The 19,307-nt window shown below is 42.8% G+C and overlaps 1 protein-coding gene across 1 annotated transcript in view; it reads right to left on the bottom strand.

Moving 5' to 3' along the window:
* Nucleotides 1-1,170: 1,170 nt before the first annotated feature.
* The window catches only part of MCMDC2 (minichromosome maintenance domain containing 2), a gene marked incomplete at both ends in the record, with an annotated part of 71,375 nt that continues 53,238 nt past the window's right edge, over nucleotides 1,171-19,307 (bottom strand). Inside the window, 6 exons of the mRNA XM_082259409.1 lie at nucleotides 1,171-1,337; nucleotides 11,458-11,567; nucleotides 12,290-12,429; nucleotides 14,901-15,080; nucleotides 18,634-18,794; nucleotides 18,873-19,078. Of these exons, the coding sequence (XP_082115535.1) occupies nucleotides 1,171-1,337; nucleotides 11,458-11,567; nucleotides 12,290-12,429; nucleotides 14,901-15,080; nucleotides 18,634-18,794; nucleotides 18,873-19,078 (964 nt within the window). The remainder of the gene's footprint in view (nucleotides 1,338-11,457; nucleotides 11,568-12,289; nucleotides 12,430-14,900; nucleotides 15,081-18,633; nucleotides 18,795-18,872; nucleotides 19,079-19,307) is intronic.

Raw genomic sequence — 19,307 nt, 5'->3', positions numbered from 1 at the left:
GGTGATGCCAGTGTTGGCCACTTGGCAAGTAGCTGGGGAGGGGAAAATTCCTCCTGTAGCCACTCCCAGCACTTCACACTCCCTTCGGAATCCCACACCCCTCAATGAGCAATCCTCCTGCACAACCTCATTGCGCACTGGTTCCACAATACCCCTTCCACCTGACTACACTCCCTCCACACCTTTCTCAGTTCACTCCTCCCCAGGCCGTCCCCCTTTTTTGTCACCAATGCGACATGTCCTTTCCCCCCGCACCGTGGCCCACAACATGAAACAATCTGGCACAAGTCCCCACACATCTTCACAACCCTTGCACCACCAGCAGCATCAAGTACCCTGGGTGCAGCAGCCACAGCCATTATTCCTGTAAGCATTTTTCTAGCAGGTATATGTACTTGCCAAGCTGTCTAATGAGAATCTATCAAAAACTGCTCCTGGTCCCAATATCCCACACTGCTCTTTGATCCATAAACACAGAACCTCCAGCAGCCTATACAGATTTAACATTTTTTCCAGCACTGAAGAGAAACACTAAGTGGTTAGAGTATTTAAGTTCTATCTCACCAGAATGATCCTTGATGTCTACAACATGCATTCTCGCTTACTGAATATATTTGCCTGGTACCTACCTTATACTATGTTATACCTTTCTGGGCCTGTCTCTTCTGACTGTATCCATTGTATTTTAACCCAACCTCTCTGTTGCCACCTGAACCTTATTTTAGCTGCCTAGATGAAAATGCCCTTATTCAGCTGAGAGCAGGCAAAATCATTCCTTCTACCCAGTCATCAGACCTCTAACTTTTTTCCTAGAAAGTCAGACGGTATGTGGCTGCAGCAGGATCAGATCTGTGCCAGATGTTTGTGAACACCAAAAAATACACAAGTACCAGGATTTACATGTTTGCCATTTGAGTTGGCATCTCAGACCAGAAAGACTTCTTTTGAAGAGAAAAGTAGAGGAGACATGTACAAATTGCTATGTGTGCACTTGAGGGAAAGAGTTGCATTAAAAATCACTAGGAAGACTTCTAGATCGTGTTCTATTTAGTGGTATGTTATCCAATAAATTTTAGTTGCTATTTTGAGAACTGTTTTATTGTTGAAAAGTTCAGTAGTAAAATGATTGATTAAAACATGCAAATATTTCTTGCATCTAATGGGCAAGTGTCATTCTTCAGAGATAGAAACTGCTGCTGCTGGTCCATATGCCATGATAAACTGAAAGAGCTGGTGCTGGTATTCTCTCAGGTATTTATCTCGCTGACACAAACTACTCTCATCCACCAGCTCAACTGGAAACAGAGGATTACGGGATACAGAGAACACAGAGCTGCCTGCATGAAAACACAGGTTTAATGTCAGTTACAAAGCTTTGCTTGAAACAAAAATAAACTTGATAAACATCCATTTTTTTTTCACATGAAAACAAGAAATCCTAAATATATGATTTTAGATTAGTCTGCAATAGAGAGCATGATATGAAACACGATTGGGAAAATCCAAGCCTTTGGGAGTTGCAATAGGTTAAAATCTTATGCGGAAAAGGTAACTTTTTTTTGTCAAATGGTATATCCTAAAACAAAGTGCAGCAATCTGGGCTGACCTATTTCCAGTTAAAGGTTAAGTTCACCTTTTCAGGAAAAAATAATAAATGCACATAAGTTTACAAAAAATAAAATGTGCATATATTTTTTTTTTCCTTCTAGGAGCCTGCAAAGCATTGCACTGGCGATCAGTGGCTCGTAGGTGCAATGTCAGGCTCCAGCCTTCTTGCCTGTATCTCTGCACGGTCTTTCTGTTAGAAAGCTGGAAGCACCCTCATAGTCCATTGAGAACTATAAGACAGGACTTGGGAGTTTCTTCATTCAAAGATTCCTGCATGAAGACTTTACAACTACTTTAAGTAGTGATCGAGGCATGCAGTATTTATGGAATGTGTACTGGTGGTTAAGGAGCAGGCGGCCACCGGTGTCCTTAACAACCAGTAAACATGTAAACTTTTTGAAAAATGCTGTGTGGCATTTTACTGCATACTCGGTTGACGTACGATACTGCTTTGTGAATAGAGCCCAGTGTGCTGTGGTGTACTGTCACTAGATTATGTGGTATTGCTGTTTGGCCTTTTTACTGTTTCTGGAGTGTTTTATCAAGATGTTGGCTCTGGTTCTGGGGGCTCGAGAGCCCAAGGTATCCTGACAATCTGCCAAAATGTTGATGTCAAATGTCTGTTGTTGTTCCTCCTGTAGTGGTTTGGTTGGGTACCTAATCTTCAAATATTGGTCTTGGTTTCAAAGCAACATTTAGGAATAGTTGGGCCTAGTCCTGGACAAGGCAGATTGAAGGTGTTATTTTCACAGGAGAAGTACCTGTCCCTACATTCTCAGGTTGACTCCCTGAGGTCTCTTGAGAACCCCTCGATTCACTTCTGCATAAGGGTGGAAGGAAAGATGGTTGCTGCCTTTGGTGTGGTTCTGTATGCCCAGTTCCACTCCAGGAATTACAACTCCGTATTCAGTTAGGATGGTACAAACTACTGCAGTCCTTGGATTTGCCCATGCATTTGCATCCAAAGACCAAGTGGGCTTGAAAATGGTGGATAGCAAATGCTGGGGTGATGATTCTTTCTGGTAACTTGGGTGGTTTTGACAATGTATGCCAGCTTATCAGGCTGGGGAGGTGTTCTGAAGAACTGATTGGTTTAGAGCAGTGATGGAGAACCTTGGCACCCTAGATGTTAGATGTTTTGGAACTACATTTCCCATGATGCTTATGCACCCTGCAATGTAGTAGAGCATCATGGAAAATGCAGTTCCAAAACATCTGGGGTTCCCCATCCCTGATTTAGAGTCTGGTCATTGAAGGAAAGCAATTGCTGATCAACATGCAGGAACTTTGCGTGATTTGGCTAGCTCTCTAACATTGGTCTGATTGCCTGCCATCAGGGTTACTCAGTTTGGGTGCAATTGGGCAGTACCATGGGGGTGGTAAATGTTAGTCACCAAAGAGGGTACCAGAAGCCATGCCAATTAAGAGGAGGCAGAACTGCATGTTCTGTTTGTCTCCATGTTGGACAATCCAAGCATGGAAATGTGGGCCCTTCAACTGCAGCTGTTCGAAGCTCCTTACCAAAGGGGGGAGACACAGGATGTGGACCTTCTGGCATTCAGGTTCAACAACAAGATAAACCATTTGTGTCCTAGACAAGGGATCCTTGGGCATTTTGTAGGGGGTATCCTGGTGACCCCTTGCAATTTATTCTCTCAGATCTGTGTGTTTCTCCTGCTTCAACAGTTGCCCAGGGTAAAAGGTGGAGGGCATTTTAGTGATTCTTATAATGCTAGCTTGGCTGTGAATAACATAGTACTCAGACAATAGCAGTCTGTTGGTGGACAAGCCCCGGACTCTTTCATTTCGGCCAGACCTGCTGTCGTGGGGCCCAGTATTTGATGCTGCCATACAGTTGCTAGCTTTGATGGCTTGGTTGAGGCTCTAAGCAACAGAGGCATTTCTGATTTTTGCCATTCCTACCCTTCCCAGGCTTAGCAAGTAAACCTCCACGAGGGTGTATTATTGTATGGGAAATGCTTACAGTGCATTGCAAAAGTATTCGGCCCTCTTGAACTTTTCGACCTTTTGCCACATTTCAGGCTTCAAACATAAAGATATAAAACTGTAATTTTTTTTTTGAAGAATCAAGAAGTGGGACACAATCATGAAGTGGAACGAAATTTATTAAATATTTCAAACTTTTTTAACAAATAAAAAACTGAAAAATTGGGCATGCAAAATGATTCAGCCCCCTTAAGTTAATACTTTGTAGCGCCACCTTTTGCTGCGATTACAGCTGTAAGTCGCTTGGGGTATGTCTCTATCAGTTTTGCACATCGAGAGACTGAAATTTTTGCCCATTGCTCCTTGCAAAACAGCTCAAGCTCAGTGAGGTTGGATGGAGAGCGTTTGTGAACAGCAGTTTTCAGTTCTTTCCACAGATTCTCGATTGGATTCAGGTCTGGACTTTGACTTGGCCATTCTAACACCAGGATATGTTTATTTGTGAACCATTCCATTGTAGATTTTGCTTTATGTTTGGATCATTGTCTTGTTGGAAGACAAATCTCCGTCCCAGTCTCAGGTCTTTTGCAGACTCCATCAGGTTTTCTTCCACAATGGTCCTGTATTTGGCTCCATCCATTTTCCCATCAATTTTAACCATCTTCCCATCAATTTTAACCATCTTACCTGTCCCTGCTGAAGAAAAGCAGGCCCAAACCATGATGCTGCCACCACCATGTTTGACAGTGGGGATGGTGTGTTCAGGGTGATGAGCTGTGTTGCTTTTACGACAAATAACGTTTTGCATTGTTGCCAAAAAGTTCGATTTTGGTTTCATCTGACCAGAGCACCCTTTTCCACGTGTTTGGTGTGTCTCCCAGGTGGCTTGTGGCAAACTTTAAACGACACTTTTTATGGATATCTTTAAGAAATGGCTTTCTTCTTGCCACTCTTCCATAAAGGCCAGTTTTGTGCAGTATACGACTGATTGTTGTCCTATGGACAGAGTCTCCCACCTCAGCTGTAGATCTGTGCAGTTCATCCAGAGTGATCATGGGCCTCTTGGCTGCATCTCTGATCAGTCTTCTCCTTGTATGAGCTGAAAGTTTAGAGGGAAGGCCAGGTCTTAGTAGATTTGCAGTGGTCTAATACTCCTTCCATTTCAATATTATCACTTGCTTAGTGCTCCTTGGGATGTTTAAAGCTTGGGAAATCTTTTTGTATCCAAATCCGGCTTTAAACTTCTCCACAACAGTATCTCGGACCTGCCTGGTGTGTTCCTTGTTCTTCATGATGCTCTCTGCGCTTTAAACGGACCTCTGAGACTATCACAGTGCAGGTGCATTTATACGGAGACTTGATTACACACAGGTGGATTCTATTTATCATCATTAGTCATTTAGGTCAACATTGGATCATTCAGAGATCCTCACTGAACTTCTGGAGAGAGTTTGCTGCACTGAATGTAAAGGGGCTGAATAATTTTGCACGCCCAATTTTTCAGTTTTTTATTTGTTAAAAAAGTTTGAAATATCCAATAAATTTCATTTCACTTCATGATTGTGTCCCACTTGTTGTTGATTCTTCAAAAAAAATTACAGTTTTATATCTTTGTTTGAAGCCTGAAATGTGGCAAAAGGTCAAAAAGTTCAAGGGGGCCGAATACTTTCGCAATGCACTGTATTTGTTTTTTTTTTTGTTTTTTTTTGCCAGGTGCACACCTCAGAAATTTCCTCAATGGCATGTCCTGGAATGCAGTCTGGCTTGGGCCTTGGCTGTTCAGATAGCAAACAAAAAAAAAAACTATCAGACGGTATAACAGTTTCCTACTTTATCCAAAATGAAAAAAATGTTTGGTCTTTACTTCTACTTAATGGAAAAAAGGAAAGGTATGGTGGCGCTCCCTAGAAATAAAGTGTCATGTGTGCAAAAAGAAAAATGTCATATGTGCAATAAATAGGATGTGGTGACATAACCTGTAAATAAAGTGTCGTGTGTGCTCAAGTGTGAACATACAAAAAATAAAGTGCAATGGTGCAAATGGGTACAATAAATATAACCTAATTAGAAAAAAAAGTACCTAATAAATGCAGAAATAATTTCGTAATTTGTGTAGAAATCACAAACAGGTACAATCATGCTCCCCCCCAATTGGACCGCACTCACCAAATGGAGGTAGCCCTACAGGGGTCACAGGTATATAGCCAGCAAATAGAATTGGACTCTCCCAACCACTCTGGTACCGACCAGCATCGATAGACTCTCAGCCCACTCTTGTTGTTAAGTAGTTCCTGTCCAGCATTAGTAGACAGCTTTCCCAGCTCTCTGCTCCTTCCCTCACAGCACAATATATAATGGTATAACCCTTTCCTACTTCATCCAAAATGAAAAAAATATTTTGTCTTTACTTCTACTTAACCTTTTCCTACTCTATACAGAATAAATAAAATGTTTTGGCTGGCTCTAGGCTTTAAAGTGGTTGTAAACCCTTACCAATATCCAGTCAAGTGATTGACCTCAGCTGATACACATAGATGAAGCAAATCATCCTATATTAATTGTACCTATTTATCTGCAGTCTTCTTCCTGGTGTGGTAAGTAGCTGTCCCCCCTCTACCCCTGGCAGGTTTTGGGGTGGACGTGGGCCCCTCCCTGGGATGGTCGGACCCCCAGGTTCCCCTCCTTCCCAATCGTGTCTCCTCTGGACGATACCTCCTGTAGTGGACTCTCCGGGTTTCCAGGTTGAATAAAACCACGGTAATACTGGTAGAAGAGTCCCTGATCTTCTCTGATCCAGCTGATAGGAAGTCGGAGGTCTTGACCCATCATATGTTTACTGTGGCTGGGTCTGCACTTACCATCACCCTGGTGTCACAAGTCATGACTGAATGAGCAAAAGTTTTACACCGGGACCTGCAGGAGAAACAGCTCTCCTCCTGAGTTTGTTTGTGGAGCTGGCAGATCAATTGGTCCAAGGGCTACAGTTCGCCTGTGATTCCTCTTTGGATGCCGCTCCCTTGCTTTCTCGACTGTCTCTGCGGTGGTCCTGCGGCGCATTACCTGTTTGAAGTGGTGGTCTGCGGATCAGGCTTCTCAGAAGGCCTTGTCCGATCTTCCATTCGTGGGAGATCGCCTGCTTGAAGCTTCCTTGGATGACATCATCAGAGGTCTCACAGGGGGAAAGAGCACTCTTCTTTCTCAGGCTTCCAAGGGTAAGGAGTCCCGTCGCAGATGGGGACCCTCTTTTTCTGCTCACAAGCAGCCTTTTCGTTCCTCCAGATCTCATGACAAGGGATCTAAACTCTCCAGGGCCTCCAATGGGGGGGTTCCAAGAAGTCTTGGTTGGGCAAACCAAGAGCGGGGTCTGCCAAGCCTGCGGACAAAAACTCCTTCGCATGAAGGGGCGCCCTCACCCCTATCAGGGGGTGGGTGGATGTCTGCGCTGCTTTCTGGACCCATGGACCTTCCTAAATCAGGACAACTGGGTCCACAATGTCGTTCAATCCGGCTACAAGATTGAGTTTTGATCATACCTGCCAGCAGGGTTCTTTCCTTCCAACCTACACTTATCCCCAGATTGCTTACAGGATCCCTACAGGGCAGTGCAAGACTTGTTGTCTCAAACAGTGATTGTCCCGGTTTCTATTCAAACCTGTTTACGGTTCCCAGATAGGAGGGCAAGGTGCTGAACTGCTTTGTGCGGGTACAGAAGTTTTGAATGGAGTTCATTTGCACAGTGGTAGCATCCCTACATCAGGGGGACTTTCTCGCATCCATCGACATCAAGGACGCTTACCTTCACATCCCCATTGGTATCGCCCATCAGCGCTTCCTCTGATTTGCAGTGGAGCATTATCAATTTGTGGAGTTACCCTTTGGTCTCGCCTCCTCTCCTCGGATCTTCACAAAAGTGCAGGCCCCAGTTCTAGCATTACTGCGTCAGCGGGGGATTGCGCTACTGGGGTACCTGGACGATCTGCTTTTGCGAGAAGAGTCTTTGACTGCTCTGTTGGCCAACTTGGAGATCATTCTGTAAACGCTGAGGGTGTTCAGTTGGATTCTGAATCTTCAGAAGTCCTGTCCATGAGCCTGGAATATTTGGGACTGACTCTGGACTCGGCCTCGGCCAGAGTGTTTCTCCCTCTGGAAAAACTTTTTTTTTTTTTTTTTAAATCTTTTTATTGAAATATAAACACGTAGAAAAACAACTTCAACAAACAGCGGTGCAAAGGCTCAGACCAGAAACGAGCCGAACATTCATACAGACATGTAAGGCATGGTACCCACGCAGGGGTCCAATACAAAGTACAGTTGTAACAGCTACATAAGAACCATGAGTATAAGCCATGTAAACTCAACAGTCATCACATAAAACTAGTGTAGAGGGCCCCACGAGACCCGCCTTCAAGGCCAATTAGCAAGCGTGGAATTTTCCCGCAACTCCCCGGAGCTCAACCATGCACAGAGACAGGAGTCGCCAGGCACCCTAGGGCGAAAGGCGAGACCCGTCTCAATCACTCATGGCTGTGGAGGAATCTGCAATCCATCTGGACCACACTCTGTCAAACTTTTTGGGGCAGCCTCTGTGAGCATATGTGTCTTTATAGAGGGGGAGAACCGAATTCACCAGGATCTGCCATTGTTGTACTGTGGGTGGGGAGCGTCGTCGCCAGTGGAGTACAATAGATTTCCTGGCATAAAAAAGTAAAAGACCGAGCAACGTCCGGTCCACCACCCGGGGCACTAGGTCATCTAACAAACCCAAAAGACAGATTCTCAGGGAAGGATCCAGCGAGATGGAGGAGACCCGGCCAATCATATGGAGCATCCCGGACCAGAAGGTTGAAAGGTGGGGGCAGGTCCAAAAAATGTGGCGACCCTCTGGAAAAACTTTAGAAGTTGCAGGAGACGATTCAGCTTCTGCTGTCCAGCAGACGGTCATCTCTTTGGACTTGCATACGGGTGCTGGCCCCAATGGTGTCTACCGTTTTGAGGCGGTTCCGGTGCACAGTTCCACACAAGATCTCTGCAACAGGAGATTCTGGTGAAGTGGAACAAGGATCCTCAGTCTGTGGACAATCTAATCATGTTGAGCCAGAGAACAAGGGGGTCCCTGCTCTCCGGCACTTCTTAAGGAAAATCTTTTCTTCCCCTGTACTGGACGGTTGTCACCACGGATGCCAGCCTATCCGGGTGGGGAGGTGTCCTCAGCACAGATTGTGCTCAAGGAGTCTAGACCCTGGAGGAGTCCAGGCTACTAATCAATGTACTGGAGCTCCGAGCAATCAGGCTTTGCCTGGATCATTGGACAGTTCATCTTCAGGGATTTCTGGTACGGATCCAATCAGACAATGCCATGGCCGTGGCCTTTGTCAATCACCAAGGGGGCACGAGAAGTGTTCTGGCGGCTCGTGAAGTAGCCGGCTTTCTAAGTTGGGCAGAATGGTTCGTTCTAGCCCTCTCTGCTGTACACATTCCAGGGGTGGAAAAATGGCAGGCGGACTATCTAAGTCGACAGGTGTTGGACCAAGGACCAAGGAGAATGGTGACTTCATCCGGAGGTGTTTAGTCAGTTGTGTCTCTGGTGGGGAACTCCCCAGGTGGACCTGTTGGCTTCTCGCCTCAACAGGAAAGTTCAGAGGTTGTAGCACGGTCTCGGGACACTCTAGCCAACGCCACAGATGCCTTAGTGGCTCCCTGTAGTCCTTATCAACTGATATACGCCTTTACTCCTCTCAAGCTTTTGCCGTGACTCCTGCGCAGGATCAAGGCAGAAGGGATTCCTGTCATTCTAGTGGCTCCAGACTGACCTCGCTGATCTTGGCACGCCAATCTGGTATGGCTGGTCGCCGATGTTCCTTGGAGACTCCCTCTCAGGGAAGATCTGCTGTCTCAAGTTCCGATCTCCCATCCTGCTTTACAATTGCTGGCGTTGACGACCTGGCTGTTGAAAGCCAGGTGCTGAAGGATAAAGGGTTGTCTGAATCAGTGATTCCTACGCTTTAAAAAGCTTGAAAATCTACTTCCAGGAAGATTTACCATCTTACTTGGAAGGCGTACATTGCGTGGTGTGAGTCTCTTGGGGTTCACCTTCTCTCCTTTTCGGTGACTCGAATCTTGGCTTTCCTACAGAGAGGGGTCGAGCAACGTTGAGTACCATCAAGGGACAGGTCTCGGCCTTGGCGATTTTCTTTCAACGTTGGCTCTCTATGGTCTCATCAGAGTGCTCCTTTACATCAGGTGTGCCCATCAGAGTTCTCCTTTACATCAGGTGTCCAGATATACTTCTGTTTGTCCCCCTCAGAGCTATGTTTACATGTACTGTACTCACAACAATATTCCTGCAATTTCCCAATAAGAATAATCTGGCCAATAACAATAGTTTTCGTCACGCACATTTGCAGAGAGCGCAGGGAGCGAGGCCAAATCTGACATTTTAATTCTACACCCTCTGCGGTCTCCGCGGTGTGCCTCATGTCGGATAATGCCTCCGACAAACTGCGCATGCGCAGTGTCATCGTCATGCCAGCTGATCGGGATATCAGCTGGAGTGACGTTACTTACTGGGCATGCGCAGTTCGTCAGATGCATTATCTGACAAAAGGCATTATTCCACAGGACACCGTGATTGCTAACCATCACATTTTCTAACGTTCTCAATCAAGTCCTCAAAAGGATGGTGTCACATGTGCAGCATTATGGTAATTGCAGATCAAACAGAAGCAGCTTCATTTGCTGTAAAGGATAGGAGGGTTTAATTCTGCTTTAAGGATGTTAGCAGATCAGTCTCTACAAATTCATCAGTGCCGAAAAATGAAGAGCAACTGAACATGTGCAGAGTAGGGCAAGACAGTGTATTACTGGATTTTATATAGTATAGGCACTTATTTTTAATGTTTTTCATAGCTATACCTGCAAAAGGGGACAGGCTGGAGAGATCTATCAAGATTTAATTTTCTGACTAAAGTTCCACTTTAACCACTTGCCGACCACCAGCAGTACATATACCGTGGCAAGCCGGCTCTATTGCACGAAACTATGTACCTGTACGTCGTTTCGTGCAATAGCCAGCCGGGGCTGTTCATTTAGTGAATCCATCCCCCACACAGTTAGAAAGCATCCCCTAGGGACACACTTAACCTTTTGATCGTCCCTGGTGATAACCCCTTCACTGCCAATGTCAGTACAGTAACTGCATATTTGTAGTATTACAGTATATTTGTAGTATTACAGTAGTAATGTCACTGGTTCTCTCAAAAGTGTCAGGTGTCCGATCTGTCTGCCGCAATGTTGCAGTCCCGCTAAAAATCACTGATCGCCGCCATTACTAGTAAAAAAATAAATAAAAATGTCATAAATCTATCTCCTAGTTTGTAGGCGTGATAGCTTTTGCGCAAACCAATCATTATATGCTTTATTGGGAATGTGTAGCAGAATACATATTGGCCTAAACTGATGAAGAAATTTGATTTTTTTTAAATATTTTTAAAAATTTTTATTGGCTATGTTTTATAGCAGAAAGACACCAATATTTTTTAGTTTTATTTATTTTTTTTTTGATTGTTGGTCTTTTTTATAACCACAGAAGTGATAAAATACCACCAAAAGAAAGCTCTATTTGTGGGTACAGCGTCGCACGACCACGCAATTGTCAGTTAAAGTAAATGCCGTATCCCAAAAAGTGGCCTGGTCATTAATGGGGTAAAACCTTCGGGACCAGAAGTAGTTAAGACGTAAAGTAACAGGGCCCTGCGTATGATGGAAATCATACATGATCAACCAATTTACCTACCAAATATTTAACCCTTTTCATGTAAAGATCATACTTTTATATTTACATATTTCATATTTTTTACTTTTATATAGTCATATTAATTGCAGAGAAAAAAAAAAAACATTTACCATGTTTCAGAGTAAGAGAACCTTCAAATAATAAAATGGCAACCAATACATCTTCTTCTGTCACTTCCCTTCTCAAACTTAACTTTGTGTGTGCTTCTGCCATTGAAGAACTAAAAATAAAAAAAAGTTTGATATTATTGGATGAAGGATTAAATTACATTTTTCTGTTGTTATCCTCTTTCTTTACAATAAGTACTCCACATGTATATGCAGAGCTTTTTTTCAGCAGAAATTTAGGGAAACGCAGTTACAGCACTGAATGTATGTAATGGCAAGGGGTACTAGAGTATACTGGAGAGTCTATTGAAGATGGCAGGAATCTATTTTTGTGTGGGGGTCTATTGTTGCTGGGGGGGGGGGTCAATTGTTGAGGGAGAGGTCTATTGTTGCTGGCTACTGGAGGGTTTATTGTTGCTAGCTGCTAGGAAATCTGTTGATGTTACTGGGGGGTCTATTGTTGTAGGAGTGGATCTATAGTTGCTGGGGTGATATTTTGTTACTGTGGGAGGTGTCTATTACTGTTGGGGGGGGTCTATTGTTGCTGGCTGCACAGGATATATTTTACTGCTTTTCCTGTTATCATTAACAAATCCCATACAAATGATTTAGCACCACAAAATTATACTTGGTTCTGTACTCTGTAAAAGGGCCAGTACTGTGAGATCGGTGGGGGGGGGAACCAAGGGACGGGACGGTGCTCAGAGGTGGGTAGGGGGCAGAGATAGAGTGACTCAGAAAGGGAGGAGTTACTGCACCTGTTCTTTGAGGGAAACTGTACATTTATGTTTAGTGTACTATGAGGTGCTTATGTTATACTATAGAATGTACTCACAGATGTCTCAATGCTGATGCTGATATTTTAGATCCACTACTGTCTGTCCTTATCCTTCTGCTTGCCAAATAATAACTCTGGAGTAATGTTTCAGCCCTGGGGCTAAAGGTCACCGTTAAACTCTTTGCATAAGAAATTAGCTAAACAAGTAAAAAACACCAAATTATTTAACAAATGTATAGTAGTAATTAAGTTAGTAGTAATATATTTCTATGTTTATAAACTAAAAGCATTCTATATTTGTGAACTACCAACACAACATTCTAGAAAATGGTAAAATTAGTGCGGTGTCTCCTCAACCCTAAATTTTGCCAACAATCTAGGACAATAGATTGATAATCTGTAAAACAATACTAATACCTCAAGCTCTACAAGAATGGGTATTTTCATTTATAGGTTTACCAGATAAACATTATAGAGTAAAGCTGGATACACACTATCCAACTTTTGTTGTCAGATTTCCTTCAGATTTACCTTTTCTATGTAGTGCAAGGGCCTGCCAGATTGCATACAAATTGAAAGTGTTTAGGTTTGACCTTGTATTATATGGTTTTGGTAAGTCTGAAGGAAAAAAAGTCTTCAGAAAATCTTATAGTGTGTATGGCCCTTAAAGCAAAGTATATACAATCAGTTTTTTATCATTCAACCAGTGGGTTAAATGAAAAAAAAAAAAAAACCTGACAGATCTGCACATCAACACAACCAATGTGTGATGCAGGGATCTCTTCTGCTTGAGCTATTGCATTCTGGCAGAGGGGGCTACCCCTCACCAGAATACACTGATCAGTCTTTTCAGGGATACACTCACTGGGATTGTTGTAAAACTGTAACTATCTAGCATCTTATGAGGTAAGAGCAAGCAGCAGCAGGCTGACTTGTTAGAGGCAACAAGACGAGAACAAGGCAAGTGGGTGGCCCTGCTAACACCACCTGACTTGACAAACTTTAATTGAGAAATCAAAGAACTGGGCAGAAAAATGTTGTCTCTTGGGAGTGGGATCTGAACCCACAACCTCTACTGCATCCAGCAGTAGCACTTTTTGCTGAGCCACTTGAAATGCTGGACAGTATCCTGTCTGATCCCCTGGATAATCTTGTCTTGTACCTTGTTTCTGGTGAACCTTGAGCTCCTTCCACAAACTTTGTCTTGTACTTCCTGTTAGCCAGATTATTGTGCTCTCTTGCATGGTTGCTGACTATGTTTCTGCTTGGTTCCTACCTCTTATATCTGCTACTGGACCCTGGCTTCCTCACCTCTTGGTGGGCTGATCCTGAGGACTGTGACCTGGTACTAACATGCAGCAAAACCCATCTCCACTATAATGGGCTCTGGTGAATACCAGTTAGTGCTTAGATCTCTCGGTGAGCCCGTGTCATCCGCCAGGCCGGTGGGAGCCTCGCTACTGCTATAGGTAATGAGCTCTGAGCCTAACCTCTGACTGTAGCACAGCTGAACATTGACTGCAACCCATCAGCTGCAGTCTCTGTTAGGATATTCTGACAGCCCCAGGGGACGGCTGTCAGAATACAGTAGCCAGCTGCAGGAAATTCCTTTTTAAACCAAACTTGTGTACTTATCCAGCAGGTTGGTAGGAGCCTCTCTCCTAGTCTCTGAGCCTGATCCCTGACTGTGGTACAACCGTCCCCTGGGCTGAACAAAAGAAAACTTTACATAAGTGGTCAGCTTCAAAGCCGGAAGTAGATGCTAATTCTGGATTAGGCCTGAACAGAGATGTTAGAGAGAAGGGAAGATGAAGGTATTGTCAAAGGGTGCACTAAGGTCCCTTTGAGATGCAACCTTAGCATGCATTTAACACAAAATAAATACATATGAGGTCTGTCCGGAAAGTATCAAGCCACGTAAAATGAAAAATAGAGACATTTTTTGAAGATACAAGATAGAGGAAACGTATATAGGACAATGACACCTCAGTCCCCTTCAAAGTAGGTACAATGGGACCTCACATAGTTCTCCCAGCGTCTCTTCCACTATTCAAAACACTCTGCAAAATCCTTTACAGAAATCACTTTCCCAATCAAAAAACACAGTTAACATGATCTTGATTTAGCTGCCACTTTCACACTCCTTCAGGCATTGAGAACCAGACGACTTCCATTGGGACGACTGGGCCTTCATTTCCGTTATGACCTTGTTGAGGAAATCTAGTTCATTGATAGTGGTTTGAAGAAAGTCATTAGCAACTGCAGCATGATGTTCCTTCTGCTCTTGTAGCAAAAGCTGTGGAATGCATTTTGCCACAACAGGTTTCATACCAAGATCCTGCATCAACATTTTTAGTACATTGCCCTGCTTCCTTGTTTTTTTTTTCTTGTTTAACTTTATTTGAAGTGTCAAATTGTGTTTTATATTGTGCTGTTGGATCTTGTGAGATCAAATCGCATGATATGCAGTCATTCAATCAGATTTTTTTTTATACACCAAAAGAGAAGTAAATGTTATTGGTGTTTTTTTCTGCTCTTCTTAGAGACAGTTACCCATATGTTATGTTGTAACATCAAACATTCACATCAGTAAAAAAAAAAGAAAAAAAAAGTAGCAATAATGTTTAAAAATAATAGATGCATAAACTGTTGATTTTGTGCTAGCTACCTCTTCAAAGTCTTGTGTGGTGAACTGTTCAGATGCAGGGCAGAGAGATGATCCAGGATTCACTGCCCTTAGTAGGCTGTGTTGTACAAGATGCACAGTTGGGTGACTAAGAGATGACTCACTGCAGTAAACCAACATTCCAAATGCATCCATGAAGTTTATGGGTATCATACTTAAATCCTGAATAGATAATGAATATATTCACTCTTAGTGCATTCTATGTTCTCATGGTAACCATGCAAAAAATGTACAAATGTATTCCCTTTTGACATGAACAATACTATATACAGTGGGTATGGAAAGTATTCTGACCCCCTTAAATTTTTCACTCTTTGTTATATTGCAGCCATTTGCTAAAATCATTTAAGTTCATTCTTCCTCATGAATGTACACATAGCACCCCATACTGACAGAAAAACACAGAATTGTTGACATTGTTGCAGATTTATAAAAAAAGAAAAACTGAAATATCACATGGTCCTAAGTATTCAGACCCTTTGCTGTGACACTCACATATTTAACTCAGGTGCTTTCCATTTCTTCTGATCATCCTTGAGATGGTTCTACGCCTTCATTTGAGTCCAGCTGTGTTTGATTATACTGATTGGACTTGATTAGGAAAGCCACACACCTGTCTATATAAGACCTTCCAGATCACAATGCATGTCAGAGCAAATGAGAATCATGAGGTCAAAGGAACTGCCTGAAGAGCTCCGAGACAGAATTGTGGCAAGGCACAGATCTGGCCAAGGTTACAAAAAGATTTCTGCTGCACTTAAGGTTCATAAGAGCACAGTGGCCTCCATAATCCTCAAATGGAAGATGTTTGGGACGACCAGAACCCTTCCTAGAGCTGGCCGTCCGGCCAAACTGAGCTGTCGGGGGAGAAGAGCCTTGGTGAGAGAGGTAAAGAAGAACCCAAAGATCACTGTGGCTGAGCTCCAGAGATGCAGTCAGGAGATGGGAGAAAGTTGTAGAAAGTCAACCATCACTGCAGCCCTCCACCAGTCGGGGCTTTATGGCAGAGTGGCCCGACGGAAGCCTCTCCTCAGTGTAAGACACATGAAAGCCCGCATGGAGTTTGCTAAAAAACACCTGAAGGACTCCAAGATGGTGAGAAATAAGATTCTCTGGTCTGATGAGACCAAAATAGAACTTTTTGGCCTTAATTCTAAGCGGTATGTGTGGAGAAAACCAGGCACTGCTCATCACCTGTCCAATACAGTCCCAACAGTGAAGCATGGTGGTGGCAGCATCATGCTGTGGGGGTGTTTTTCAGCTGCAGGGACAGGACGACTGGTTGCAATCGAAGGAAAGATGAATGCGGCCAAGTACAGGGATATCCTGGACAAAAACCTTCTCCAGAGTGCTCTGGACCTCAGACTGGGCCGAAGGTTTACCTTCCAACAAGACAATGACCCTAAGCACACAGCTAAAATAACGAAGGAGTGGCTTCACAACAACTCCGTGACTGTTCTTGAATGGCCCAGCCAGAGCCCTGACTTAAACCCAATTGAGCATCTCTGGAGAGACCTAAAAATGGCTGTCCACCAACGTTTACCATCCAACCTGACAGAACTGGAGAGGATCTGCAAGGAGGAATGGCAGAGGATCCCCAAATCCAGGTGTGAAAGACTTGTTGCATCTTTCCCAAAAAGACTCCTGGCTGTATTAGATCAAAAGGGGGCTTCTACTAAATACTGAGCAAAGGATCTGAATACTTAGGACCATGTGATATTTCAGTTTTTCTTTTTTAATAAATCTGCAACAATGTCAACAATTCTGTGTTTTTCTGTCAGTATGGGGTGCTATGTGTACATTCATGAGGAAGAAGAATGAACCTAAATGATTTTAGGAAATGGCTGCAATATAACAAAGAGTGAAAAATTTAAGGGGGTCTGAATACTTTCCGTACCCACTGTAATATGTGTACTGTTATTGGGTTAGATATTGCACATCCAAAGGTATGCTGGGGTGCAATGTTTCTTACTACAACTGTGGGGCTGATCATATGATTAATAGCGTAGGGACCTTGCTGTAGGTTGGAAAATACTTAACAAATTTCGGTGTTTTACATTATCCTATAGCAAGCCAGAGCTTTGTTTAGTTTCTTATTTGTGTCTGGTTTTCTCCTAAACCCTGGATTTGTACTCTTCTGTCTGCTATTGGGGAGTGTTCTCCAACTAGACATTGTGAAAAGTTACAACCTATTGGGTTATGAATATTTATTCTGCCTTTGACAATCCCTGAGGAGTTTATTACAGTGATGTAGGCTGGGGAAGTAGATAGATATTTGGAGTGACTGGGAAGGGAGTCCATGTGAGAAGAGTGCCTTTACCTACCAAATCTGTTGCCTATGGAGGATGCCTGTGTAGAAGAGATTCAACACTGGTCTCCAAGGCCTTTTGCCTGGAAGCGCAATCCAGAGTCCATACTCAAGGAATCTGAGCTGGCTTGGAAAATGAAAATGGCAGCCTGATGGATCATATTCAGAGGAGTCTGCTGTGTGTGAAGAATGTCCATGAAAACTTAGGTTGGATGATTGCTTGTCTGGGGCCTGAGAACCAATTCCTATCGGGAAGCTGCTACTGCTGTAACTAGGTCCATCAATAATGGTACTTAAAGGATCTATAATTTTTGGAAGAATGCTACTGAAGACTTTAGAAACACCAATTAGTTGCTCTTAAAAGGATTTAATTATTACTGGTAGGCTGCCGCTGAGACATAAGAACCACCATCACGTTTGGTGCTATTAGGAAGAGCTGATATATTTTTGTTGTTTTACAGTATCCTGTACCCCTAACCCTCTCTCTGAGCCAATAATTTTTGAATAGAGTGGACGGAAAGGGATTAGGACACCTGCCAGGTTTTTATTGCTGTCTGTGCCCACATCAGGGGAGAACTCTATTTGTTATGTTTACCACCATTATCGGTGAAAGGAAAAGGAAAACTTTAATTTTTGGGTAGTCCCCAGAACAGTAATAGAGGGGAAATCTTCCAAAGGGGACACTAGTTCCGGTGACCTTGGGGACAACCAGGAATTCCTTCACTCTAGGAGAGGAAGTAAAGAGAAATCCCCACAATAGGACACCAATGACAAAAAAAAAAAAAAAACTGAGGGGTTATAAGTAATGATGCACCAAAATTTTGTCCGCCGAAAACTATTGTCAGAAAAAAGGGTTTTTAGCGTTGTGCCGAAAGCAAAAAAAGTTGCCGATAATGGATGCCGAAAACGCCCGCAACTTTGCTGGGATTTTGCCGCGCTTATGGTGTGTTTTTCATAGTATGATTAAAAAAAATGCGTTCTTGCTGCGTTTCCAGTGCATTTCAATGGGGAGGTGCTAACCAAATATGCAACATAAATGCAGCAAGCGGGATTTTTAACACCGCTTCAAAAGGTGCAGATAATGGCTGACAATAAATGAATATTTATTTAAATTCAAGATATTAATTAAAAGTCAAATATAATACAATTATTTAAAAAAATATATATATATATTAAAAACTGTCAATTTTGGTTTTCACTTTCAGTACTGTAATTTTAATTTCAGTGCACCACTAGTTAACCCTTCCTTCCAAAATGGAAACATTTGCCCTTAGTTCTACTTTGTTAATTATAAGTTATTTTTGTTAGAAATGTTTTTGCTGTACACTTGCAGTCCTCTTTTTTCATACCTTGCTAGCAATTTAATTTATTATGTGCTGTTTGCAGACCATTCTTCACAATACTTACCATCTGTCCAATAAATGTGTTTTCTCTTGGACTGCACTTCTTAGAAGAGAAATCTGCATATGCCCAGAAATTACACTGTAGCGGTATAAATATCTGGTGATCCACATCTATTCCATATTTCTTCCCAGGTATGAACACAGCCATGTTTCTACTCTCCAAAACTATGACAAAAAGTACTATTAGCAGCTCATCATGGAGGATTGCTGGGACGGAGTTACATTTTATCACTTTATAGTTACCTGACTTTAAATGGTCAAGCTTGTCTTTTTTATGTGAATTTATATCTCCAATAAAGCAGACTCCTCCTTTTGCCATTAAAGCGCTGCCAGCATGGATGATAGCAGTCCCTGTCCCATGTTCATCTTTTCTTACAGTAGCCAAGATGTCACTAAAAGGTGTATGTCGGACTCCACGTGGAAGAAGACCCACACTGTAACTCATCAGTCTGAAAAACAGATGTTATCTGCCCTTTTTAAATGTTACACTTTTCCCCCCATTTTTGTAAGTTGAATTGTAAAATGCAAATAAATAACAGTGAGTATATTCAGAGGTTGTACAGAAAGTTTTTGTGAACTAATTCCTTTGAAAAAAATAAAATAAAAAGGAAAAGAAGGAATGTGAATGTCTAATATCTCTGGGATTAATTAAGAATGTAACTTATTTATACATATATA

The sequence above is a fragment of the Pelophylax lessonae genome (assembly GCF_965119305.1).
Source record: "Pelophylax lessonae genome assembly, chromosome: 5".
Lineage (NCBI taxonomy): Eukaryota > Metazoa > Chordata > Amphibia > Anura > Ranidae > Pelophylax > Pelophylax lessonae.
This window is presented reverse-complemented; position numbering and strand designations above follow the sequence as displayed.